The 24,701-nt window shown below is 38.3% G+C and overlaps 2 protein-coding genes across 2 annotated transcripts; one reads left to right on the forward strand and one right to left on the reverse strand.

The window, feature by feature from the left end:
* Positions 1-481: 481 nt before the first annotated feature.
* LOC139124891 (xylosyl- and glucuronyltransferase LARGE2s-like) lies at positions 482-16,600 on the reverse strand. Its single transcript, XM_070690994.1, has 16 exons — positions 16,443-16,600; positions 14,919-15,102; positions 13,980-14,036; positions 13,476-13,556; positions 12,446-12,513; positions 12,154-12,205; positions 11,441-11,552; positions 10,845-10,975; positions 9,832-9,983; positions 9,302-9,377; positions 8,651-8,697; positions 7,404-7,566; positions 5,470-5,548; positions 4,729-4,846; positions 4,226-4,315; positions 482-3,576 (listed from the first exon to the last, which is right to left on the reverse strand). Exons 1-16 carry the CDS (start codon positions 16,598-16,600, stop codon positions 3,396-3,398), a joined length of 1,749 nt encoding a protein of 582 aa, XP_070547095.1. The 3' UTR covers positions 482-3,395.
* On the forward strand, positions 16,601-24,228 carry LOC139124892 (bridging integrator 2-like). The gene is made up of 11 exons (XM_070690995.1): positions 16,601-17,166; positions 17,423-17,555; positions 18,300-18,394; positions 18,997-19,089; positions 19,444-19,506; positions 20,072-20,116; positions 21,357-21,442; positions 22,354-22,429; positions 22,787-23,057; positions 23,552-23,630; positions 24,130-24,228. The coding sequence occupies exons 1-10, from the start codon at positions 17,095-17,097 to the stop codon at positions 23,605-23,607; spliced, it is 990 nt and encodes a 329-aa protein (XP_070547096.1). The 5' UTR covers positions 16,601-17,094; the 3' UTR covers positions 23,608-23,630; positions 24,130-24,228.
* Positions 24,229-24,701: the final 473 nt, after the last annotated feature.

The raw sequence follows: 24,701 nt of genomic DNA on the forward strand, positions 1-24,701 counted from the left end.
AGAACTTTTCAGGACAATGATATTACTGGGGGATATATATATATATATATATATATTTATATAATATATATGCGTGTGTGCTTGTATGTGTGTGTGTGTTTTTCCTGATGTGCGAGTCAAGTGGCTCATGGAACAGCATTGTAGAGATGTGTGTGCATATATACATACATATACATACATACATATATATATAGATATAGGGTGTACTTGCTGAGAAAGTGCACAATTGGGAGATTTCCACAAAGTGATTTGTACGTCAGGATTGAGTGGAGTGACAAAGTAACTGAGTTGTGACTCGTGAGTTTCATGCTGTATGCGATCATCAGACAACTGTGGAATCCTTGCTCCCAGCATACCGGTACGTATAATGTTTCTGTGGCACCCAGGTCGCAGAGGTGTTGGTATGTGGCATTCACACTTAAAAATCCACATAACGGGATCACTCTGAATAATAATAATAATGAACACATACACACATATCTTTGGATAATATGAAATATTTAATAAATATTAAGGCAAAATATAAACATATTTTTTGAGTAATTTCGGTACAAGATACAAGTGGGTAAATTTCTCAGTGTGCCTGGAACACTTTTTCAGGAAGACTGTGAACACAACATGCAGATAGGAAACACTCTCAATGCTGCTCGTAGTTGCACGTTCACATCACAGTGGCCCACTTCATTCTTGCATAGCAAAAATAAAATTTAAAAATAATGGCGTCCCTCCACAAGTTTAGTCTAAAAAGCATTGGCTTTCTTTCTTGAGAGACTTAACTGACTATATGACGATAATGTTTCCATAAACTGAAATGCTATTAAAAATATTTTTTTATTCAATCCAACCCAGCAGGATTTGGCCAGTATGCTGTACTTATAATTAGTAACATTTATTCACCTGGGCAAATTATTAGCGTTTGTGCCTTCTTCAATCTTTTCTGTACCCTGTTTTTTCAAAAATATACATATTTGAACACAAATTGTCCATGTCTCAATAAGCTAGGGTGTTAGTCAAAACTCGATAAAAAGGTAAGGAATTCTAAAAAAAAATTAAAAATTGAATTTTTGGATTTATTACGGATAATGGCAATATTTCAGCAAGCCACAGACTGTCTATTCTCTGATGTGCCCTCACTGGTCTGGTTAAGCCAGCCCTAAGGAAAATGTGCAGCTGAGCCAAGCTACGCCAGCTTGCTGAGCTAGGTAACACTTAGCTTGAAATCTGGACACTAGAGGGCCATTCTTCATAGCCAACTGCAAAACCCAACATCAAATGCATTACCAGTAAGAGGATCATTATAGGAATCCCCCACTTACTCTAGATCTACTTTAAGTAATCACTGATTTTCACTTGGATTGCCATGTGAAAAAGAGCGCCCCCAATCTGTACAGTGTTACTACCATTCCATTAAAACAAAAATGGCCGACTGGCCTATCTTACCATATATAAATATATGCAAATTTCCAGTGGCTAAATAAATTTTACGCACTAGATTTTTAAAAAAATTACACAACATTTGCATTCCTGATGCAGCAATAAGCTTGAAAGGCAATCCATATATGTTTTTTTTGCAAGCTCTACTTGCAACATGAAAGAAAAGTGTCTTCATAACATCTTACCAGTATTCTAAAACATATCTTGAAGAACATTAGTCTATTTCAATGACATATGTAAACAAAATGATAACATCAGCGCATTTGGATTTTTTGCAAGTGCTTCAAAAAGAACTAGCTCACCCTAAAATAAGATGGTCAAATAATATTAACAAGTCATTGCAGTACCCCCTATCTTGGACAAGATTGAAGAAATATGGAAAGAGCTTTGCCATATTACAATTATAGACTATTCTAAGGAGTATGTTTCTTTTTATAACAAAAGGCACTCTAGGGTGCGGAGATTACGTCCATCTAAGTCTGCTTTTTTCCCCACTCTTTTATTAATTCCTACACCAATACACATAGATACAATCCCATTATTGGGCCAGTGTGTCAAAATGAACTGTTTCAGGTCTGATAAAGATTTTGAAAGGTAAGCAGGTTCATCGGAAGTGTAGAAAGTTTGATACAGACTCGAAATGTCTTCTCAATTTGAAAAATATTATTGCGCTAGTCAACTCAGGTTAAGGTAGAAAGTGCCTAGTCGGGGACAGATGTTTGGACTCTCAAATTTCTACAATTCTTTTCTGATCTACCACTTGTGGGTGTTCATTTTAAAGCTCTTGGACAAAGGTAAACTTTCACAGCCTTAGTTTTTGACGATCAAAAAAAATTCTCCTCCCCCCATAGAGTTAACACAGGAATGGCAGCCATTTTGAATTTCAAATATCGCAAAATGTTGAGTAATTTGTTTCACTAGTTCCAAATTTTGAACGGTGACCCCGGGGTTTTTATTGCTGATTTGGTAAGAGAATGGTTGAAAGTTTCATTCAAGAAAGTTTGAGCAGAAGGTTACGTCTTTCACTTTCAAGGCGCAATAATAGGTGGGGGGTACAATTTTAGGTCATCACATTGCCATCAAATCACGGCTTGGTTTTGCAACAAACGGTTGTAGATGATGAGATTTTCCAAAGCACACGTTATATGTATTCTTCCTGAAAAGCTACAGGAGCACAGATGCAGAATTACTTATTATGCCCATCCTTTGGTGGGTGTACCAACATTGAGTGTATTTAGGATGAAAGGGTTAATATTGTGGAGTGACTTCAGAGTTGTACAAAGTAATACTGACACAGCTGCAGAAAAGGTTGGCAGTGATTTCATTAAGCATGCTCGAATGTGAAAAAAAAAAGACATGATCGCAACTTCTCTTTTGCCTCACATCACATCTTTTAAAGCTTAAATAAAATTATCTTTCTCTTGCAGAGAAGTAGCAACACACTCAGTGCCAAGTCCAAAGTTGTAAATCTTTGCGCTGTCCTTATCACTGAAAGTCCCAGTTGTCACAGCTGTGCGGTTGAATAGCGCCCTCACGACAGCACATTCGGTTCAGCTTTCAGTTTTTGCAGACGTGACCACACAGAGCTTTCATTGTCACTATGGAGAAAGCACCAATTTGAAATGAAATTTCAATGTGAAATGGAAGCAAGAAAATTTTCATGATTTCTTGTAAATAAAGCCTATATTGCAGCAGCATGATTTGCTATATACGCTTTTCTGTTATGGTGATTAACCTCCAAGGCAAGTGTAGGCTGAACAGCACCCTCAGCATTAAAGGTAATATATTCTTTTGTTTTTCAGCCCATAGGGCCAGGATACTACCTCTCAGGTTCACAATGTCAAACATGATACTCGTTCATGATGTTGACCACAAAGTAAGATGGCAAGTGTATGCCATGCAGCACCCTCAGTGTCAAAAATAGTCTCTTCTTTTGTTTTTGTGTCCATAAGACTACATTGCTACCTCCCAGGCTGGCAAGGTCCGACCTTGTATTTGTTCATGATGTCAACAACAAAGTCAAATCTCGTTGCTCTGTTTTCTAGTCTCTTCAATGGGTCTTGGAGAAACTGCATGGTGTAGGAAGTGCTGCGATGTGGTATGTGAATTGCCCATACATTAGGCAACACATATATCTCATACCTATCGAAAAAGTGGAAAAATTCATGAAACATTTTTGCAACATAAGCCTTCATACTTTAAAATTCTATCATCAACGAAAGCTATGTATCAGATTAAAAATTCACATGTCTATAATTTGTTGAGTGGCCTCATAAAGCATAAAACTTGCATGGGACTGTTAGAACTCTTTTGAACCCCATTTAGCCTCAAGTTTCTCAAGTTTTTGCACCCACTGGACTTCGAATGAGACTTTTGTATAGAGTCCAGTCGGGGCAACGATCGCCAAGTTGAATGCGGACAGTTTGTAGCTGTACTTTGGTAAATCTAGACTCAAAGTCATCAGTAACATTTCTTTCTATGGCCTTCATTTTGTGTATCCACTGCAATGTTCTGCACTATTCCCCTGAGAAGACGTCAAATTTATTGGCTTTTTTAATGCCTAGTTTTTACATTCAGACTGTTGATATGTATTGTTTGTTTTTCGCTGCTGATGAAGTAAACAGCCACGCCAAAATTTGAGTGACAACATGTAAAATTCACATCAGTCATACATTTTATCGTTCAAGTTAAACAACTACAACAGCAGATGCCTATCATTGGATTAGAAACATATCTTGACATTCAGCATGCAGATTTTTGAATTCCCAATCCTTGACTTCTGCATACTCACTTTGCGGCGATCAATTCCATGATGTGAGTCACTTTATTCATTCCGTAGCCGGTGAATCTTTCATCATACAGGGGCATTCTGGGAGTTTTCCTGAAAAATGTGTGAGAAATATTATTGTAAATTTAAAAAATATCGTGAAACAAACTATTGTTTTCTCTAACAGTTTCATACAATGATTTTATTTGTGGAAAGCTTTATTGTTGTTGTTGCTGTCTTCACAAATCTTGAAGCAGTTATGTTTGTTGCTATATTTTTTTTATTTTTACAAATAAATGTTAACATTTTTGTTTTCAATGAAATATTTGTTTGCTATGTACCGGCACTGTTTCCTTTTAGGGTAAATGTTGAAAAAATTTGACCCCACCGAATATTTTCTAAGATGTTTTCTGAAAGGATTTGAATGCTTCTCTGTGTGCATTGGGCAAAACAAAAGATGTGCAATTTCTTGGAAAAGATTTGTATACAGCGCCCTCTAGTAGCAAACAGGTGTGAAGTCAGCTTACTGTAACACTACGTAGGGTTCAAATTTATCTTGATATGTTGTCACCATGTATGGTTCCATCGCTGTGTACCACCGATTGTAGTCTGTAGCACGATGAGCTTCTGGAGAATCAACAAAACTTGAATATCGTCTGTTAAGGAAACAACCCTGATACTTTTCTAATAACAATCTTTTTTAAGTCTTACAATGGCAAAGAGAGACAGCAAGTAAAACATTTCTGCTAAAAATTATTCAAAAAACATCGCTATGTGTTTTGGCATAATTGTAATGACTTCTACTGTTTCTAAGTGAGTGTACCCCACCTGTTTTATATGGAATGAAAAAAAATTGCAGTACACTGATTGCGTTAAAGGGAAGGAGTCGTCGGAACTGCACGTGTGCGACTTTGTTGTTTACAATGTATTTCATGCATGATATCTAGATGCATCAAATCAACATAACTGCAACATTTAAATTTCACAAAATTCATTGTTAAGAAACATGTTTTTTTAACTTTCATCAATCACCAACATAACCTAGACACAGTGTTTACATCGGTTGTAGGGATCCCTGGTAACCTTTGAGCAGAGTTCTGACGACTGCTAGCCTCCCTTTCATTTCAGGGACTATAAAATGTTTAATGTTTCAAATTTATTCTAAACTGTTGTGGTGACTGTATCCTTAAAGATATTCAGAGATGAAAATGATGATGCTGTGGTCATAATAAGTCAATAAATGTACAACATTGGGTTGGAAAGGATATGAAAAGGTAAAATTTTGGCCGAGAATCCAAAAATCTGATCACGGAGTTGTTCCTTGGTTTCCGGAATGTCCGGTGACTCCTGAAAAAAGTCAAAACAAATACAACAGTTTGTAATATACCGGTATACGCCAAGGCTAAGTGTTACTGTAAACTAGACTATATGCACTTGTATGGATACCAGAATATATTCCTTTTTCACCCCTTATTTTCTGTAAGCAGGTCCATAATTCCCACTGATAACAATAGGTTTGGGCCAAACCATTGTTATGAAAGGGTTACTACTTGCTTATTTAGCACATCTGGAGGATCTATACTCACAGATCTAAATGCAGAAGGCTTGTAGCTGTACAACGCTTACAGGCAAGCCTTGCCACTTCGATGCCTGGTATGCATGTTTTTTTAAACACACTAAACATTTTCGTATCATTAACAGGAAGGAACTTAATGACTGGATTGCTTGTAATCTGGTCGTAAAGACATTAATTTGCACCCCAGACTGGTGATAGTAATCTGTCTCAAGGCTTACATGTTAGATATATTTCGGTGTCAGTTTTCTGTTGTTTATCCTGTACAAACAATCCAGTCATTAGGTTTCTTCCTGTTAATGATATGAAAACGTTTAGTGCGTGTAAAAAAACATGCATACCAGGCATCGAAGTGGCAAGGCTTGCCTGTAAGCGCTGTAACTGTTTGATGATTTTTTTTTACCAGTTTTGCTTTTAACGTTCTTATTGTACTCCATAAACTGTATTGAAATACTCAGTATTCAGCTTGTCAACTCGGCCTATAATTATGTAAACTGCATTGTTATTGTTGACAAGTGAATTCTGGTCTGGCACGGGAACTCAAATTTTATCAATCACATGTATATGCTGTGTTGACAAAGTAGACAATAAGTGCTTCAACATGTTTTGTAGAGTGGAACGAGTACTTGCAATTGTCATACAAACCCAAAATAGTGAAAAATATGGCAAAAAGGTTACAGCTGCTGGCCCTTTCACCTAGACATGTTTTCCAATGGCAGGGATCAAAGTTCACTTCAGATGATAAGAAGATAAAGAAGTGCTGATACTACACAGTAATTCAAAGGTTGGCACAGCAATTCAGATGTTGGCACTATGGGGCAATATTACCGTAGACAGCAATTCAGATGTTGGCACTATGGGCAATATTAGACAGCAATTCAGATGTTTGCACCTATGTGGCAATATCAGACAGCAATTCAAATGTTGGCACTATGGGACAATATTAGACAACAACTCAAATGTTGGCACTATGGGGCAATATTAGACAACAGCTCAAATGTTGGCACTATGGGGCAATATTAGACAACAACTCAAATGTTGGCACTATGGGGCAATATTAGACAACAACTCAAATGTTGGCACTATGGGGCAATATTAGATAACAACTCAAATGTTGGCACTATGGGGCAATATTACCATAGACAGCAATTCAAATGTTGGCACTATGGGCAATATTAGACAACAACTCAAATGTTGGCACTATGGGGCAATATTAGACAACAACTCAAATGTTGGCACTATGGGGCAATATTAGACAGCAATTCAAATGTTGGCACTATGGGACAATACTACACAGCAATTCAAATGTTGGCACTTAGGTCAATACAGGCAAATGTTGGTAAAATAGGGCAATATAGGGTAATATAGGACAGCAATGCAAATGTTGTATCAACACATTACAGCAGTGAACTTCTTTAGCTTTAAAAGCATGTTGGCCAAAAAGGGTCTTTTTTACGCTGTACATGTAGTGGCCTAAGAGCACCACTATCATGCTATCCACAGGTTCTTTCATCCACAATTCTCTGTACTGTAGTCTTTCTGTGCAAAAGAAAATGGCAGAACTGTATCAAAATTCTGCAGCAAAAAGAAATATTCTTCTTAATTTTGAGTGAAAATTAAAATACTTACCTCTAAGCCCTCCCTGAATTCAAATGCTGGCACAACAAATGCCATGTAGCCGTCATTATTCATCCCAATGCCATTTGACATTTCTTTCAGGAAATTTTCTCGAAATTGTGGCGATGGAATGAAGTCTGCATCCAACAATAGCATGTATTTTGTTTGACTTTGTCTGAAAGCAAAAAAGAAAATGACCTTAAGAAATTTGTTTAAACTATTTGTTCACTGCTCAAAATGACAAAGCCCTGAACAAATTGCGACTAAAAATACAATCTTGTTAACCCAACACTGGTCTGGCGTCATCCCAGGCATCTGTATTATGCGCCTTGAAAGTCGGTTTTAAAATTTTGCTCAAACTTTCCTCAAGGATTACCCAAGATTTACTACTATTTGAAATTAAAATGGCCATCAACCCTGTGTTGACTCAATGGAGAAAAAAAAATGTTCAATTTTCGAAAAACTAAGACGGTAAAAAGTTTTCTTATGCCAAGAGCTTTACAATGAACCCTTTGCAAGTAGTAGATTATAAATGAATTGTAAAAATTTGAGAATCTGAACATCTGTCCCATAGGCGCGATCTACCTTAAAGTAATATATACTCTGGGAGTCTGGGATAGATATTCAAACTCTCAAATTGTTTACAATTCTTTTCAGATCTACCACTTGTGGGGGCTCATTTAGAAGCTCTGGAGTAAATAAACTTTTTACACTTTATTTATGAAAATTGAAAGTAAAATGTTTATGGTGGAATTGTTTTACCTTCAAATGTCAGCTAATTTAACCTGTTCACCCCCAATTCCCTGTAAACAGGTCCACAACCACCATTGATAACAATGGGATTGGGCCAAACCATGGTGGTGAAAGGGTTAAGGTAATTTGTTCTCTGGAACGAATATTTTGTACAGTGACCTCTAACTTTGATCCTCCATTTTGAAAGAAAATGGTTGAAATTTCCTTGAGAAAAGTTTGAGGAAAAGTATTAAGTCTTTCAATTTTGAGGTGAGTACTACCTTAATAAGTCACTTTCAACGTACAGGAATTTGTATGAACCCATAATAACAGCATCAAAGTAAGTACAAAATGAGAGCAGACTTGTGAATACTGACGACAAAGCATCTTTTACAGGTAGGAGAATTATAAATTACTAGAAAACTATCCAAAATGTGAGACGATGTCCTTTGCAAAACTAAAAGATACTGAATGCATGAACACATTGGAAAACATTTTTGCTTACAAAATCCATATCAAATACTTACTTGATTGCCAAATTTCTGAGATAATTGATTGGATATTCATCACCAACCTGAAAAGAAATATTTTGATGAAGATGTTATTTTCATGCTATTTTCATAGTATTGTTAGAAGTATGTCATACCTCCAGAAAAGTAGATTGAGGACTTCGAAAAACCCTGAAGTTGACAGAATTTTGTAGTCTTTGCAAGCCGCGTACTAGACTAAGATTGAAAGAGGATCTGCAAACTAAAGCAGACTATTTGTCTGTTATCAACTTCAGATACATGAATTACAGGCCTTCTCAATGACAGACCATTTTGTCAGCTGTAACCAGTTCATGAACATATACAACAACCATACATGAAAGTTTAAAACCTATTCCCTGGGTAAAAAGTTTGACCCAAATTAAAGCAAACAGTGGTACTGATGCACATCTGTAGAGAAAAGATTACCCCTTTTACTATCATGGTTTGACCCACTTCTATTGTTTCCTCCAGGAAAACTGGACTTCCATACAGAGAAATGGGTATGAAAGGGAGAAACCTGATTGGCTGAGGAACTCACCGTATTTGCATAGACTGCTCTGAAAGGGTGAAACCCGATTGGTCAAGGAACTCACCGTATTTGCATAGACTGGTATGAAAGGGAGAAACCTGATTGGCTGAGGAACTCACCGTATTTGCATAGACTGCTCTGACCACAGCCTGTGATTTGAATTTTGGATTCTTCAACTTTTTGGTTATGTAGTACCTAACGTTTTAGAAGGTGAAAAACACAAAAGGTTTATTGCATTGGTATTGGTATGTTTCTCTGCCTGCTGTGTTTAAGGTAGAATGTGCCTCGGGGACAGATATTTTGACTCTCAAATTTGTACGATACTTTTTTGATCTACTACTTGTGGGGGCTCATTTCCAAGCTCTTGGCATAGAAATATTTTGTGTGTCTTACTTTTTCAAAATTCGAAAATCTTAATTTTCCCCATAGAGTTGACACACAGATGGCAGCCACTTTGAATTACAAATATTGGTAAATTAAGTGTGGTTTGCACACTTGATCGGAGAGACTTGCTGAGGGTGATGACTTCAATGAGTTCAGCCGGGTATGAAGGAGCAAGTCCATGTAACAATCAGATTTTTCGTATATGGGAAATCAGTTGGATGAAAAGTAATTATACAAGGTAAACAAACACCAAATTTCGACTTACCTTTTCCAATCATGATCTGTGTCTACCGTCTCTGATTTAGTTGGTACATACAAAACTATGGACATTGGGCCATCCCAGAATTCAATGCTCTTCTCCAGCATATCAATTCTATCCATAGACACTTGTGTTACCAAGGTAACATCATTTTCCACCTGAAATTTAAAATTAAGTATCTTGGGAGTTATCAATCATGGTTGGTCTCTCACAACCTATAATTGCCAGAGTTTTGTTGGATATTTTTCTCTCTCAGGTCTATAAACCTTACCATCTTTATAAACTTTTGGTTAATGTGCAGCATCTAGAAAGCTTTAATCTGATTGGCTGGCTGAAATCAGATAGAAAACAGCCTTACTTTCAGACTCCTTAAGTTGCCTAAATATTAGCAATCTACTTATCAGAATCTTCCAAGCCAGAGCATATTAACTGGTTATCTTCACAAATGCATATGCGAACAGAGTAGGTCTGAAATGTTTTGGGACAAAACTGTTGACAAGACAATGGAATGACCATTGAACAATGTTAAAAATGGCAATCAAAATCTAGAGAATGTCCAAATGGAGTATCATTGAGTTCCTGTGGGACCTTACCAATAGAACTATGGTACAATGGGATCCCACGGCTGTGGGAGTCAAGTGATAATGTATTACCCATGGGATTACTATGGGATCGCAAGGCTATCTCAAAACCCAGTTTGGCGATGTATTCGTTGCTTTAAGTTTATAAGTGATGTATGATAGCAAGTGTGTTTGCAAGTGCTCCATGAACACTACAACATGTGGGAGTTGCCGCAGTCAGTAAAATTGAAACAACTCTTGTTTTAGGTAGGGGATTCAGTCGAGTGGTTTTGACCATGATGTCTTCGCTAGGTGACGAGGTGCCGTATATTGTGATGTGTCAGTGTGGGACCAAAGCACATGGATCAACCATGACATTGATCAAACACTACTTGTACTGTGATGGTGCATCCATCTCTAGAATCTCTGGTTTGCCAAGTAACCATGGAAACCACCCACCTGTGTTTCTGGTAAGTCATAAATCAGTTCTGTGACAAATGGCATTACAGTTCTGCTTTCAATCCTCGGACTCGGTGACGGGCACTGCTCAACAAAATTACTTCTCACTAATTCACTGCTTTTCCACTTTCCTTTAAAGATAAGCATGAGAAAAATCATGAAAAGGACTTACCCTTTGAACGCTAAAGTAAATTGTTTGTCTCCTTTGTAAATAAAACCTAGCAATTTTTTTTCAGATCTTGACTTTTTCTTTAGATTTTTCCCTAAATTGTGATCGAAAACTGTAATCCATGAAAAAGGATGTCAATGTGGTCCAAAATTATCAAGAAAATACACAAAATTCATAAAAATTGCTGGACTGTTGCACTAAAATTTTGGTGGGAAAAATTAGAGCACTCACAGGGCCAATCTTTGCTTGATAGTATTTTGATTTTACTTTCAGGTTAGAAAGTTTATTTTCTAACTGCAACGTATTTGGTATCAATTTCTGGAATAAACAAAGAAACTGAACAGAAAGAAATGTTTACCAGGATGCAAAAATATCAATTCAACATTTCATGGCACTTGCCATTCATGTCATAATCTCTGCTACTTACCAGTGGGAGGAACTGGCCTGATTGTAACAGCCAAGAACTTGACACTGCCGTAGTAACCATAGCAACCAAGCATGACAACCACGCTGCAAATTTGTCTACCTTTTGGTATTTTCTAGAAAGGAAATTGAACTCAGGTTTAATAGAAAGTTTATCTGATAAGAATTCAGTAAACTTGTCTGTGACAAAATGCCATGAAAGTTCTAATGCCTCTACAAACATTTTTTTGCACGTACAAGACTTTTTGTTACTTCAAAATATCACGTATGTGGTGTTAAGGTAGAATGCATCTCAAAAGTGAAAGACATTTGCTCAAAATTTCCTAAAAGAACTTTTGAATCGAGAATAAAAATGAGCAGTTACAAAGCAAAGTTTGGCACTAGAGAAACAAGTTACCTAACGCATTTTGGAGGGTCTATGCATTTATCAATATTTGAAATTCAAAATGGCCGCCATCCCTGTGTTATCTCTGCGGGGGAAAATATGTTCAATTTTTGAAAAACTACGACGGTGAAACTTTTTCTCACTCCAAGAGCTTTAAAATGAGCCCATACAATGTGACCGGGTTTATTTCAGCCAGTACTGGGGAACAGTTTTGACTTTAATTCACCCATTCAGTCATAAAGAAAGAAAAGCATATATGCTTGTGTTGGAACTGGTCATGTATTAGAATTTTGAACAGGGTTGAAGCAAAACAAGGCTGTGCAAACACATACCAATTCATATTCTGCTTCAACATAAGGATGACTTCCACCAGGAAAATCTAACCTGGATGAAAGACAGAAGAGAAAAATCCAAAAATATAAATATTACTATGTGTCTGTGATCAGTTGGTTTCAATAAAGATAATACATTGTAATCATCAGTAGGGAGGTTTGTGGATGGAGAAATACCAAAAGAGATTTTTTTCTCGAAATCATGTTTTTCTAGCACCACCATGAAAAACACCAGTCGGTATTTACAAGCTTTTACAGAAGCTGTGAAACTTTGCCCAAAATGAGAACTTACCTTAGTGTTTGTTGCTGGCCATTATCATACTTGACCAAAGCAAAGGCACTGTATGTGGCATCTCTGTCCTGTATAGAATTAAACAATGAGATGAGTTTACTGAGTGCAAAACCATAACAGTAGTACCGCTGAATGGCAATTACGGTGAAGAGGAGAGTTTTTGGTATATTTTATCAATTTTGAAAGTGGTTATGTTTTGATGCTAATATTAACTTGTCAAAGCTGCAATGATTGACACAAAAATTAAACACTGTGCCATAGGAAAGTGGCATTTGTGAAACTACTATCACAACAGAATTTCCATTGACTCAATAGTGATTGAAGTGGGGTCTTTTCTTGTGAACTGAGTTACACTAGGTCTGATAAGTACCAAGAAGCAGTGTTAGAAAGAGCTTGCACCCGGTAGATCAAAGCCTTATTCTTGATTCTACAGTACGCAACTCATTGAGTGACAGTAGCTGTAACGTTTGATGATTTTTGCATTTTTTGTTTGTCTTATATGCCAATTGCATGTTCTTGTTCTACTTCCCAAAGCATTTTGTAAAACCCTGGCCACTCTTCAGCTTGTCAACACAAATTGTATACATGTGTACTGCACTGTGATCGTTTACATTTGAATTCTAGTCCGGACCAGAATTCACTTGTCAACAATAACAATGCAGTCTACACATGTACAGGCTGAGTTGACAAGCTGAATACTGTGTATCTCAACATGCTATAGGGAGTAGAACAAGAAATTGCTATTGATATAAAAAATATAAAATCGGTGGCAAAATCATCAAAAGTTACACTACTGGCCTGTTCAATTTCATCAAACAAAAATGAAGACCCAAACAGAAGCTATACCATGAAAGGTGGCCAAGATAGAACTTTCTCTATGAATTTACAAAAAAGATGACATAAAATTACCCCTCTGAATGGCTCTCCTAGTCAAGTGAGTTATGCCAAACCATAAACAACAATAGGATTAAACCAATTTTGGACTGCAGAAGGTGAAGCAAGTGGTTTCTCTGTGCCTACATGTACTTACCATTCCTTCAAATATTTTCATATCAGTGGCTGAACTCTTTGCTGAAAATAGCAACTTCTCCATGGGAATGCCACTTTTAAACTGCAGAACAGAGAAAAAAGGGTCAAAACAAAAGTGCGACAACATTTAGTCTTTCAGTGTAAACTTTGCAGACTTTCACCGGACTCGCAGACATCTTGAAATTTTCCATTCCAAATTTAAAAAATTTTCCGGCTCCAATCATTGATTTTTCAGGAAAACCAACGAAGTTTAAATCTCACTTTCCAGGTCACAAGTTCAAACACGTCACGAGTTCCAATTTTTTTTAAAAGTAAGACACACAGTTAATGGGCAAGAGTATGCTATATACAAATGAATACACAACCATTGCATACGGTAGTTAGAAAAATAATCACTACAAGTTTCTCTTATGAAACAAAACTACCATTCAAGTGTTTGACAAAAGTGGAGAAAATGTTCAGATAATTAGAAAATCTCCTTTTCATATATATTTGTAATACTTACAGGTACATACTGATAGATGGCGCGTACACTGTCTGGTTTACAGGATATACTCAAAACCTTTATGGAAAAGACGGGAGACATGGATAGCAATATTACTTTACAGTTATGCAGAAATAAAATATTGGTCTTTCACTTGAAATACAAATTAGGCATTTCACCCCATTGGTCCAACCTCATCATTGAAACTAACGGAGTTAAACTACAGCACAGTGGTGAACACTATATCATAGGTCATCCACACAAAAAAAAACATCGCTGGTGCATGAGATGCAAAAATGGTAACACACTGCTGTTAGATTGCAAAGTCAATTACCATTATCAGCCAAAAAAGAAGTAATTGTTTTGCCAACAGTAAAGATAAGTTGACACAGAAAGCAATTCGCATTAATAACTAGTGACTTAGGTAGCTGTTAAGGTATGACAGACACAGGCACATGCCTTGTCTGACATATTCTACCAGTACACATCCAACAGTCATATATATGGAGCGTGAGAGCTGAAGCGAAAGACTGATCTTTGCCTGTGAGGACACAGCAGTATTCTCAAGGGGATTTTGAGGGATTGGCCACTCCTATGTTTTTGGAGCAATAAATAAGACATTTTCACGACAAAAGAATATGCAAATTATACATGGTTATGTAAATTGGTCGCCCCTCTCTTTTTCAAAGCTAGGGAGTACACTGATTGTTAGTCAGAGGCCTTTAGGAGAGCTATTTTAGTTGCTATCTGAAATCTTGTTGTCCACTTATTGTGACTTTGGCCATAGACCCTAGAGAGAGTTTTCTCTACAGTCTGTGCTTTGGCCTAGCCTAGACTCTAAACCGAGTGTTTTGGCCTTGGAGTTCTTTTTGCCTTCAGAGTGTGGCGAAGGCAGAAAGAACTCCGAGGCCAAAACACTACATTCAGAGTCTAGGCCAGCTTTGGCCATCCATAGTTTACCTCTCTGCAGACACCAAAGTTTCCAATGTCACAATCTATGTCCTGCATCCACCTGACGTGTGGCATCCACCAACCATCAACACCAATCCGACTTGTGTCGGCCAGATAGTTCACCATCAAATTCAGACCTTCGCCCTCATCATCGATGAATTCTCCTTCTCGAATGTCTTCATGGACGATGAAGCTTCAGTGAAAATAAAATAAACGACAAAACACTACATAAGGGATGTCAACACAGCTACTAGATATCTGTCACTCTACCACAAACGAATTCCAAGACAAATATAAGGTTCAAAATACTTGGTCGTGATTTTGAGAGAGAGAAGGGGGAGAGAGAGGGGTGGAGGGAGGGGAGATCATGGTATAAACAAGGTAGAAAGAGATGGTTTCTAGAGGTTTGGCACCAAGTCATTTCGGCCCAAGACATTTCGGCCTCCCAATTCCAGGCCCAAAGTCGTTTTGGCACCTCGACCCAAGACGTTTTGGCACCACTCAAGGCTACTTGTGGGAACCGTAGTGCTGGGGCGTAATGTTACAAATCAAAGTACTAAAAAGTATACTGTGAACTACATTCACGTACATGTTTTATCTTTGTGGGAACATGGTAAGAGACCGTAAGAAAAAGCTTCATATCATTTTCAAATCTGTGACACAAGTTTATCGATAGCAATAGCCGCCGACACGGCAAAAGTTTGAAAGCGGTGCCGAAGCAGCACGGCAAAAGTCACACAAAATGCACATAAAAGTACTGGTCAGTTGCGGTGCCGAAATGGCTTGGGGCCGGAAATAAAGAGGCCGAAACGACCAGTTACCAAAGAGATTACCTCAGCTCCATGGTATACACACTTTTCCCCAGCTGTTTTTGGAGGTGGGGAGAGATGGGTCCCACCCCAAAAAATCGCCGGGGAAACTTCATCAATCCGTAACGCTGGGAAAGGTGACAAAATGCTACACCAAATAACAACTTTACTAAAATTACTATGTTATATCATAGAGCAAGCTCCATGGTCATTATAAACAAAAACATTATCTAACATTAAACAAACATTATCTCCAAGCTCTCTGCGCGCTGCAGTGCCTCTAGCTCTGCATAGCAGGGCTGTGTGTTACCGGCGTTATGTGGTGGGAGGCCGTATAACGCCGGTGACACACAGCCCTGCCATGCAGAGCTACAGTGCCTCTGACTCCGTCCCTGTACCATGCCACGAGCTGCAAAAAGAGGGCTCCGGTAAAGTATAAACACAGCTGGACACGGCATTGGATCTCTGCCAGTATCAATTACAGTCCAGCGATTTGAACAATTCTGTGCCTCGGCAACGGATCGGTATATCTTGAAGTGGTTATGCATACCTTGGAGGTAGTTACCTCCATGTGCATAGTATTTATCAATTTGTGCATATATTAAACCCTACTATACAGAGTGCTTGCCACGTCAAATTCTACAAATTCTCCACGGGACACGACTATGCAATCGAACAGCGTTGAAGAAAAGATAGTTTAGCCGACAAAACTAAGTTGACTTACTGTTCTTTATCTGACAACCATGGATTTTCCATCACTCTAAAATACATAACGATGACAGACACCAGTGATACGACAAACAGTATCCATAAAAAGCTTGTGAAATCTAATTTACAAAAGCGACGGCAGAGCCAAGACACTAAGTGCTTGGGCGCCGCCATTTTGAAATTCGACGGAATGTGATTGGTCAATGGTTTGTTCGTAAACAAGGCACGAAGCACACAAAGAGGGCGTGGTGGTATGACTCTCTAACCAATTGGAAAACTTGTTCTCAAAAAATCGGATGGTATTTGTCGTCTGAAAAGCACTACTTGTGGAATAGAAAGCAGTTTTAAAAGGCATCGGAGGGATTGTGAAGATCAACATCGTAAACGCTATCCAAGCGCAGACCGAGCGCGCACCACTGGCTATCACCGGGGCAACGAGCGCGTTCTTTTCTGAACAATACACGGGTGTGTTTCTATGACCCTATTGTTGACGGAAAATAAAAATCGTAACTTTCAACACCAAGCGGCACACATGTGGACGCAAAACATCCGTCAAGTTTGTGACGATTAACGCTGCGCTGAAAGAAGAACACTCGCAAAAAACCTAGATTACGGTAATACTCGTCACGTGAACGTTGTTCGCGGGCTGCGAATGAAGAGGAGTCGCCATGGCGATGGATTACATCGCCGAGAAGGCTAAAAGCACTGCTAAGAAAGCCGGGAAACGAGCAGGAGAAAAGGTATACAGAGTTTTAAGTTACTACTGTTCATGTTGTTGTATGAGAGAGAGAGAGAGAGAGAGAGAGAGAGAGAGAGAGAGAGAGAGAGAGAGAGAGGCTAAATACGAATATATAAAATATAAAACAACGAATCACGATTCATTTTCAAAAGTCGTCGAGATTCCGGAGGAACTGCATTGTTTAAAGCAACAACTGTGTTTATTTGTACGATGTTTGTCTGTCGGCTCTGTACTTTGTACCATTGCTTTTTCAACAGCTTATTCGCAAGATAGGAGGTGACCAGACCAGGGACAGGGCGTTCGATGACTTGAACTATTCCTTTCAACAGCAAGTTGCACAATCCGAGAAACTGAAGAAGGATGTTGGTCGCTATGAACATCTGATAAAAGGTTAGCGCGTACAGCTTTTCTTTTCAATTCTTTATCACTTTTAAGGGCAGTGGATAATTAAAGTAGGATCATGAAGAGCAAAATTGGGCTTGGTGATGGAAGAGAGTTTGTCGAATCGTAGTTTTCTCTATGGTCCATGGTCGAATGCAGATTCGCACGGACTGTTAACTCATCTCACTAAAAACAATACGAGGGCAGCAAATTAAACAGGGCAGTGGAAATGCAAATAAGAACAGAAGAACTAGCCGAAAAAATCTAACAAAGAAAACAAGCCATTATTAACAACCAAACCATATTGTTAGTTACCTAAGCTGAAAAGGAAATGTTAGTTAAATTAAAAATTTGGGTAAATATATTTCATCATGGCGTAATCCCGGACTATAGCCACGATTACGTCGATCAGGGAATTGACAGTACGAATAAACAGTACTATATACTGTCGTCTTCACAATCGGCGGCGTCAACGATATTGTCATCATTGCCGGTACATGTTGTCATTGTAATTGTCAACATCATGATCGCCACCTTCATGACCATCGTAATTACCGCCACCATAGCAACGTCATCGTCCTCCTCCTCCGCTCCCTCGTCATCATCGTCATCATCATCATCATCATCATCATCATCATCATCATCATCATCATCATCATCATCTATTTGAATCATCAGTGTAAACCTATCCATAAAAGCTTTAAATTTGTACGAATTGAATGATGTGTATTAATTCCCGATATTATCTTTCAGAAATCAGGAAAGCAACCAAAGGCCTGAACGACATCTTGGCAGATTTCTTTGAGGAGTTTTGGCCAGGGTCTAAAGAATTTCAACTGTGTTTGCAAGTGAGTATCAGTGTCCAGCTTGCAACTTTGGGCTGAAAAGGTTGAATCTCGGTCTAATACCAAATGCTACTCACAATTTAACTTGTTCATACCCCCTTTAACCAATTCTAGTTGAAAGGTTGTTAAAGTCTCTCGCATACATACGACGATCACCGTGGGGGGCGGGGGAGGAATCACAAGCGAAAGGATACAATCATTGACACAAAAGTTGCTCTCAGAATACCCATCTTGGCCTTCGGCGCTACGCAAGCGATTCCCCACACCGTTGTAAATTTTAATGCGAGAGACTACACCAATAAGAGACAGAAAAGGCACAAGGGACTACCGACGTAGTCAGGTAACTGTCGCAATTATACATCAACAATGTGACGACAGAAAAACCCAAAGCCAATGTGGGCTCACTTGTGTTCATCATAGTTCACGGGTTGCATGAATTTAATCATCGTTTGGTCAGTAATGTATGTGAATGGTAAACTTACATACTGTAAACATACAAACACGACATGTCAACTATGCAAGTGTCTTTTTCGTCATAACTTTCTCTCTGATAGAGGGCGCTTGTCCTCTCCGTGACGTGCTCACTTTTTTCTGTGCTCTTACAGGATCAAGAAACTCTGTGGAACGAGTTTTTGCGCAGTGTCCATAGAATGAACGACCCAATAAGACGCTATCAGGTGCAATTTGAAGACATCAAGGTAAAAAAGTGTTATGATGTGTGAAAGTGCTTCCTGCTCCAAGAGCTTAAAATGAGCCCTACAAGTTGTAGATCGGAAAAGATTTGTATAAATTTGAGAGCCCAAAAATCTGTTGCCTTGAATTGGTGCATTCTACCTTATGCATGGTCCCGGCGGCTAAGCGAAGGAAAACATGATCACATAAGGAACTATAAGTCCCTAGAAATGGAGGTTGCAGACTATATAAATCAAGTTAAAGGCATGCCCGTTGTTTGTTTTAACACACAATATTTTCTATGTTCATTGTTGGACGTAAAACGCGGTGCAATTTGTATGTTACACATCCATTCAACTGTGCATGTTCAATATTCACAGGAACGTATCCAAAAGCGAGAGAACAAGTTAATGGACTACGACATCGCCAGGAGATCACTGGAGGTGAGAAATCCAAACTAATATCTACACAACAAATCTATCGTTCATTCATACATTTATTTATCAAGTTATTTTTCCATGTATTATAATACGATTACAACTGTTTGGTTTTTTGAGACTTATGATAGTACGCACTACGAAATGCAAAGACTTCAGCATAAGCTTCAAAATGAACGCAGGCAAGTGGTAGACCAAAAAAGTATTGTACAAGTTGGAAAGTCCGAATATCTGTCCCTGGGCGCATTCTACCTTAAAGGGAAACAGTCGTCGGAACTGCGCCTGTGCGAGTTCCTTGTTTACAAACAATGTATTGCGTGCACGATATCTAGATGCACCTCACCATCATAGCTGCAACATTGAAATTATACGATGTAGATTATGACAGACATTTTTTAACTTTCATCAATCACCATCATATCTTGGATACAGTGTTTACATTGGCCGTATGGGTCACATATGACCCGGAGCGCAGTTAAGACGACTGTATCCCTTTAAAGTGTATCTCTTGTGACATGTTTTTGTTTGTATAGTTTTTGAGTTATCACCTTCTTCTTTTCGGTCTTTGCAGAAAGCATACAATTCTGACAAAGTTTCTGACAATAAAATTAAAAAGGTGAGTCAAATGTTTTTCTATGAAATATCAGTGGATCAATTGTGTTCACATGTGAATATATTTTGCGGAACCGAATGTGTTAAACCTTCTGCGCATGAATTGTATGATGACGTCATTTCCTGACGTCATCTGAGGCCTTTCATGAATGTATTCGAACGAAAAATAAAAACTAGTTTAAAGAAAGTTAGCAAAAAGTTCTGTGCATGTTCACGTTTTTATTAGTATAAAAACATCTTCTTGAATACAGTAGCAGATTTTTTTTTATTTTAACGACAATGCAATACACCATACAACAGCTCTCAGTGCACACGATGAGTATCACTTCAAAGAACACTATCAAAATGAATACATGTGCTGAATTTACGCACATATATAACACCCCTTGAACTTAAGGTAAAGGGCGACGAATTCGGACGCGCACACGCTTTAGAACGTTTCTGCGCAGATTTAACTCCAGGCTGCCGCAAATGGGTTATTTTGTAGCGCATGTATTTAACATCACCTGTCATTGTTGAAATTGCGCTTTTACCCAATTTTTTGACCCAGTGTCTTAGAAATACATGTGACCTATAACCTTGTCATATTTTGACCCCCTAGGAAGCTGGTTTTTATTCAATATGAGCGAAAAATTAACATTTCTCTCCTATTTATATGGCGCAAATTAACCATTCACCTGGAGATATTGCAAAAAGTAGCGTGGTGACACCCTTTTATTAAAAGTGTAAACTAAATGGTATTATATCAGGAGTTTATTCACCAAGTTTTGTCAAAATGACACCATTCAAAGCGACAGGAAGAAAGTTCGAAAATTATGAAGTGATATAATTTTGATATCGTCATTTTGTAATCGATACTTATGTTAAAATTTCTTCACAAACATCATGAAAACTATACATTCGATAGATATTGATCTTAAGTCTAGGTATTTATTTAAATTAACTCATTTGCTAAGCGTTTTATAATTGCTTTCTTTAGTTTAAGTGAATTATATCATTTTTATTTATTTCTAACGACGCCATTTAACGTCCGTTTCCATGGAAACAAGCGTGGTGACCCCCGTTTTTTATTTCAATTTTGAACTTGCACAACTTCCAAGAATATTTGTGCAAAGTTTCAAGAAAATGACACCACAACTTAATTTTGACGTAATTCGTAGTACTTCACCTTAATATGTACGTACATACAAAATAGCGCCCTCTAGGACAATGTATTTCAGATAGTCACATTATCTCTTTGTCAGCTTGAAGATGACTTTGATGATGCCGAAAGCGAGTATCTGATGTTAAATGACGAACTTCTGCACGCTTTACCGCCAGTTTTGGAAAGGTATGTTTTTCGTGTTGTCTGCTTTCGATTCTGCAACTCGACGTCCCTGAATGATCTATCGGACAATTTGAATCTTGTTCGAATTCTATATTTACTGATGTTTGTCGTAACATGTCTAAGTAAAGCCCTATTAGATATACCTTTCTCAGGTTCTTATAAGATGGGTTGAAATCAAATGCAACGTGTAAAAATGGCCCCCGATGTGTGACCACAGAACGTTTTTTAATTCACTAGTCAACAAGAACATTTTAACGTCTTTTAACAAAATTTAGACGGCAAAATAAGAATATGTTTTTGTCTTCTGATAGAACGATATCATGGGAATATTATAAGAAGCTACGTTTATTTCCCTTTCAACAGCAATGTCATTCGTACCTTCAAGATAAATGGACTCGGACATAAAACCAATATAGACTACTTCATCACTGATTCAAAATATAAGGCCGAACAGAAAAAAAATTGTGCTGTTCCGATAGCTCGACCTACCCTATTTTTACCTGCCGATCCTAAATTTTTTAGTCTGGGCAACTTAAACACGGAAGTAAAAAGAAAGAAAAGAAAGAAAGAAAAAACCCTAAAATCACGCGTTCGTTACTTGGCATTTGATTTTTGCTTGAAAGAGAACGTCTTTTATATTTTTCCCCTTTTATATGTATGATACATTTTTCTGGAAATGTTTTAGCCAGTATTTGATCGCCAAGAACCCTTGAAAATGATTAAAACATTTTGGAAAACATTCCTGCCGACCTACCTACCCTATTTTTTAAAACCATGTTATCGGAACAGCATATTTAATTTTTGGCCTAAAAACACACGGTTCCTGTCAGGATGGGTTTTTGATACATCTTAATAAACTGTTTGCTGGTGTCAGGATATCTGAAAATGTTTATATTTTTCTCTGTCAATTACAGTCGTGGGCCGTTCGTTGTTGAAGCCTTCAGCAATTTCTTCACAACTCATGAAGTATTCAGTTCGGAAACGTTCAAGGTGAGACAGCCTCAGAGAGAGAGAGAGAGAGAGAGAGAGAGAGAGAGAGAGAGAGAGAGAGAGAGAGAGAGAGGAGAGAGAGCGAGCGCATTGTTGTTGTTTGTTTGTTTTGTTTTCGGGTGTTATAATTTGTCTTTTCTGTGTTCGTTCGGGACTAAAACATTAAAGTTGAACTTTTAAAATGTTTTGCCGGTTGACGGTAGTAAATTGATAAACATAGGTGTCCTACACGGGTGAAAGACTGCTTTAAAAAGTCTACCCCGAACGTGACGCGCTAGTAACCTGGTCTCAGTAGAATTTGATACTTGAACTTGAACCTTTTTTGAACGGCATAAAATTTTGCCACTTTTCTTACAGGTCCAAGGAATGCTAAGGGAGATTGTCGGAGCCCTACATGGTCAACGGCTAGAAGTGATGGTCGGCAAAGAACGACGCGGTCGTGGACGGGGCGGTGGACCAACTCGCAGCGGCCAGATCGGTAAGGGCGGTGGTGGCGGGGGAGGAGGGAGGCGTGCCGGAGGAGGTGGTGGGGGAAGAGATACACGGCCAGGAGGGCAGTCGACACCCGGCATGGGAACGAAGAGTAGGCCCCAGGGTATGCAAGGCTCCTACGATAGCAGGCCTGGACGTAAGTGAAAATCACTAAAAATGGTCACCGTTTACGACAGAATTCGTACTTTGTCGTACAGCCAGTTTTTGTGTTGTTTTGTTTGTTTGTTTTTACACGGTTCGGAAATAGGTCAGTGGACGTTTTAACGTCCCGCCATTTTGCAATTCCTTTGAAATCATAAAATAGACGCTTAGAGAAAGTTTGATATGGCAAAACCCGAACGACTTTACTGCATATCTGATAATCCATCTTGCATTTAATGAAAAAAATTTTTTTGGTTTGACTGAACTTTGGCCTCGCTTTCAAAGATATTTATTCGCCACAAATTTGCATATATCCATATATGGTAAAATGGGCCAACTACATTATTGTTGATAATCACCTGCCTACAGATTTTCTGTTCAATAGAGGAGTGCCGTCTTTTGTTTGAAAGAACCAGAACTTCAAATCGCAAATCTGTGAGACAACTCGTCTTATTGCAATTGTAATGCATGCTATTTTGCTTCCAATAGCCGGTGGTGGTTCTCCAGCACGTGGCATGGCTACCGATCAACACTTCGTCTTTTAACACCTGGACCTGTTTTTTGACAGGTAATGACCTACACGACTTGTTACTTCAGAGCAAAGTAAATGTAATTATTTGCGCCAAGAAAACAGTAGTTATTGATATCGTACACATTGTTTGACTAAATATGATACATTTTGTGACACACCCTTGGTCACATTGGATTTACACTCTCGTCTTGTAGACGTTGCAACGTTATGCACTGAATATTTGCGTCTTACATTGCCATCTTCAAAAATATTTACGTCAAGCTGAGAAATGACAACTACACAACATTGACGCCTAGTACGATGACAAAATATAAATTCTGGTGAACCTGAAGATCAGTTCGCTCGACTGTCCTACTGTAAACAATACAGCCCTCAGGGGCTCCATAGTTTTTTTTAAGAGACCGAGCCCCCTAAAATGATGTTGATCTGAAATATCATTTTAGTTTGAACCATGGAGGTAGTAGAGATAGTTCCATGTTTGAACCAAGTATTTGCCACCTTTGCCAAATTTTGTGCCATCTTTGTCTTTCTTCAGATTCACTCTCCCAAGACACTCATCTCTGGATTCACGTGATCTTAGTTTTCTTGAAGGTACAACCACAAGGAAAATATGAACGCCAGGGTCACACTGTAGGCATTGTACTGTGGTTCGAAATAAAGTTACCGAGGAAAATGTATACTTCAATTCTGTATGTCAATTGACTATTTTGACACAATGTGCATGCACAATTTCAAGGAAGCGCGGGTGGTCGGAACTGCGCCTGTGCGACTTTCTAGCTTACAAACAATTTATTTCTTTCACGATATCTAGATGCATTGCATCATCGTAGCTGAAACATTTAAATTTTATGATATGCATCATGACAATGTTTTAACTTTCATAAATTGCCAATGTACTTTGGGTAAAGTGTTTACGTTGATCGTATGGATTATGGGTCCCATATGACATTTGAGCGCGCGCAGTTCTAACGACCCGGGCTAACGACCCCCTCCCTTTAGCATAGACATCGACATAACCCTTTCACTACCATGGTTTGGCCCAAATCCATTGTTGTCAAAGGTGATCATGGACCTGTTTACAGGGAACTGGGGGTGAACAGGTAAAAT

Source organism: Ptychodera flava (assembly GCF_041260155.1).
Source record: "Ptychodera flava strain L36383 chromosome 23 unlocalized genomic scaffold, AS_Pfla_20210202 Scaffold_24__1_contigs__length_23054250_pilon, whole genome shotgun sequence".
Taxonomy (NCBI): domain Eukaryota; kingdom Metazoa; phylum Hemichordata; class Enteropneusta; family Ptychoderidae; genus Ptychodera; species Ptychodera flava.

Excerpts from the sequence above, each read along its gene's own strand:
- LOC139124891 (XM_070690994.1), bottom strand. The coding sequence starts at position 16,600 with ATGGCGGCGCCCAAGCACTTAGTGTCTTGGCTCTGCCGTCGCTTTTGT. Across the intron at positions 12,206-12,445 it reads GGCCAGCAACAAACACTAAG|GTTAGATTTTCCTGGTGGAA; the intron begins GTAAGTTCTCAT and ends TCTTTCATCCAG. Across the intron at positions 5,549-7,403 it reads AATTCAGGGAGGGCTTAGAG|GAGTCACCGGACATTCCGGA; the intron begins GTAAGTATTTTA and ends GACTTTTTTCAG.
- LOC139124892 (XM_070690995.1), top strand. The coding sequence starts at position 17,095 with ATGGCGATGGATTACATCGCCGAGAAGGCTAAAAGCACTGCTAAGAAA. Across the intron at positions 18,395-18,996 it reads AATTTCAACTGTGTTTGCAA|GATCAAGAAACTCTGTGGAA; the intron begins GTGAGTATCAGT and ends GTGCTCTTACAG. Across the intron at positions 21,443-22,353 it reads TTACCGCCAGTTTTGGAAAG|TCGTGGGCCGTTCGTTGTTG; the intron begins GTATGTTTTTCG and ends TGTCAATTACAG.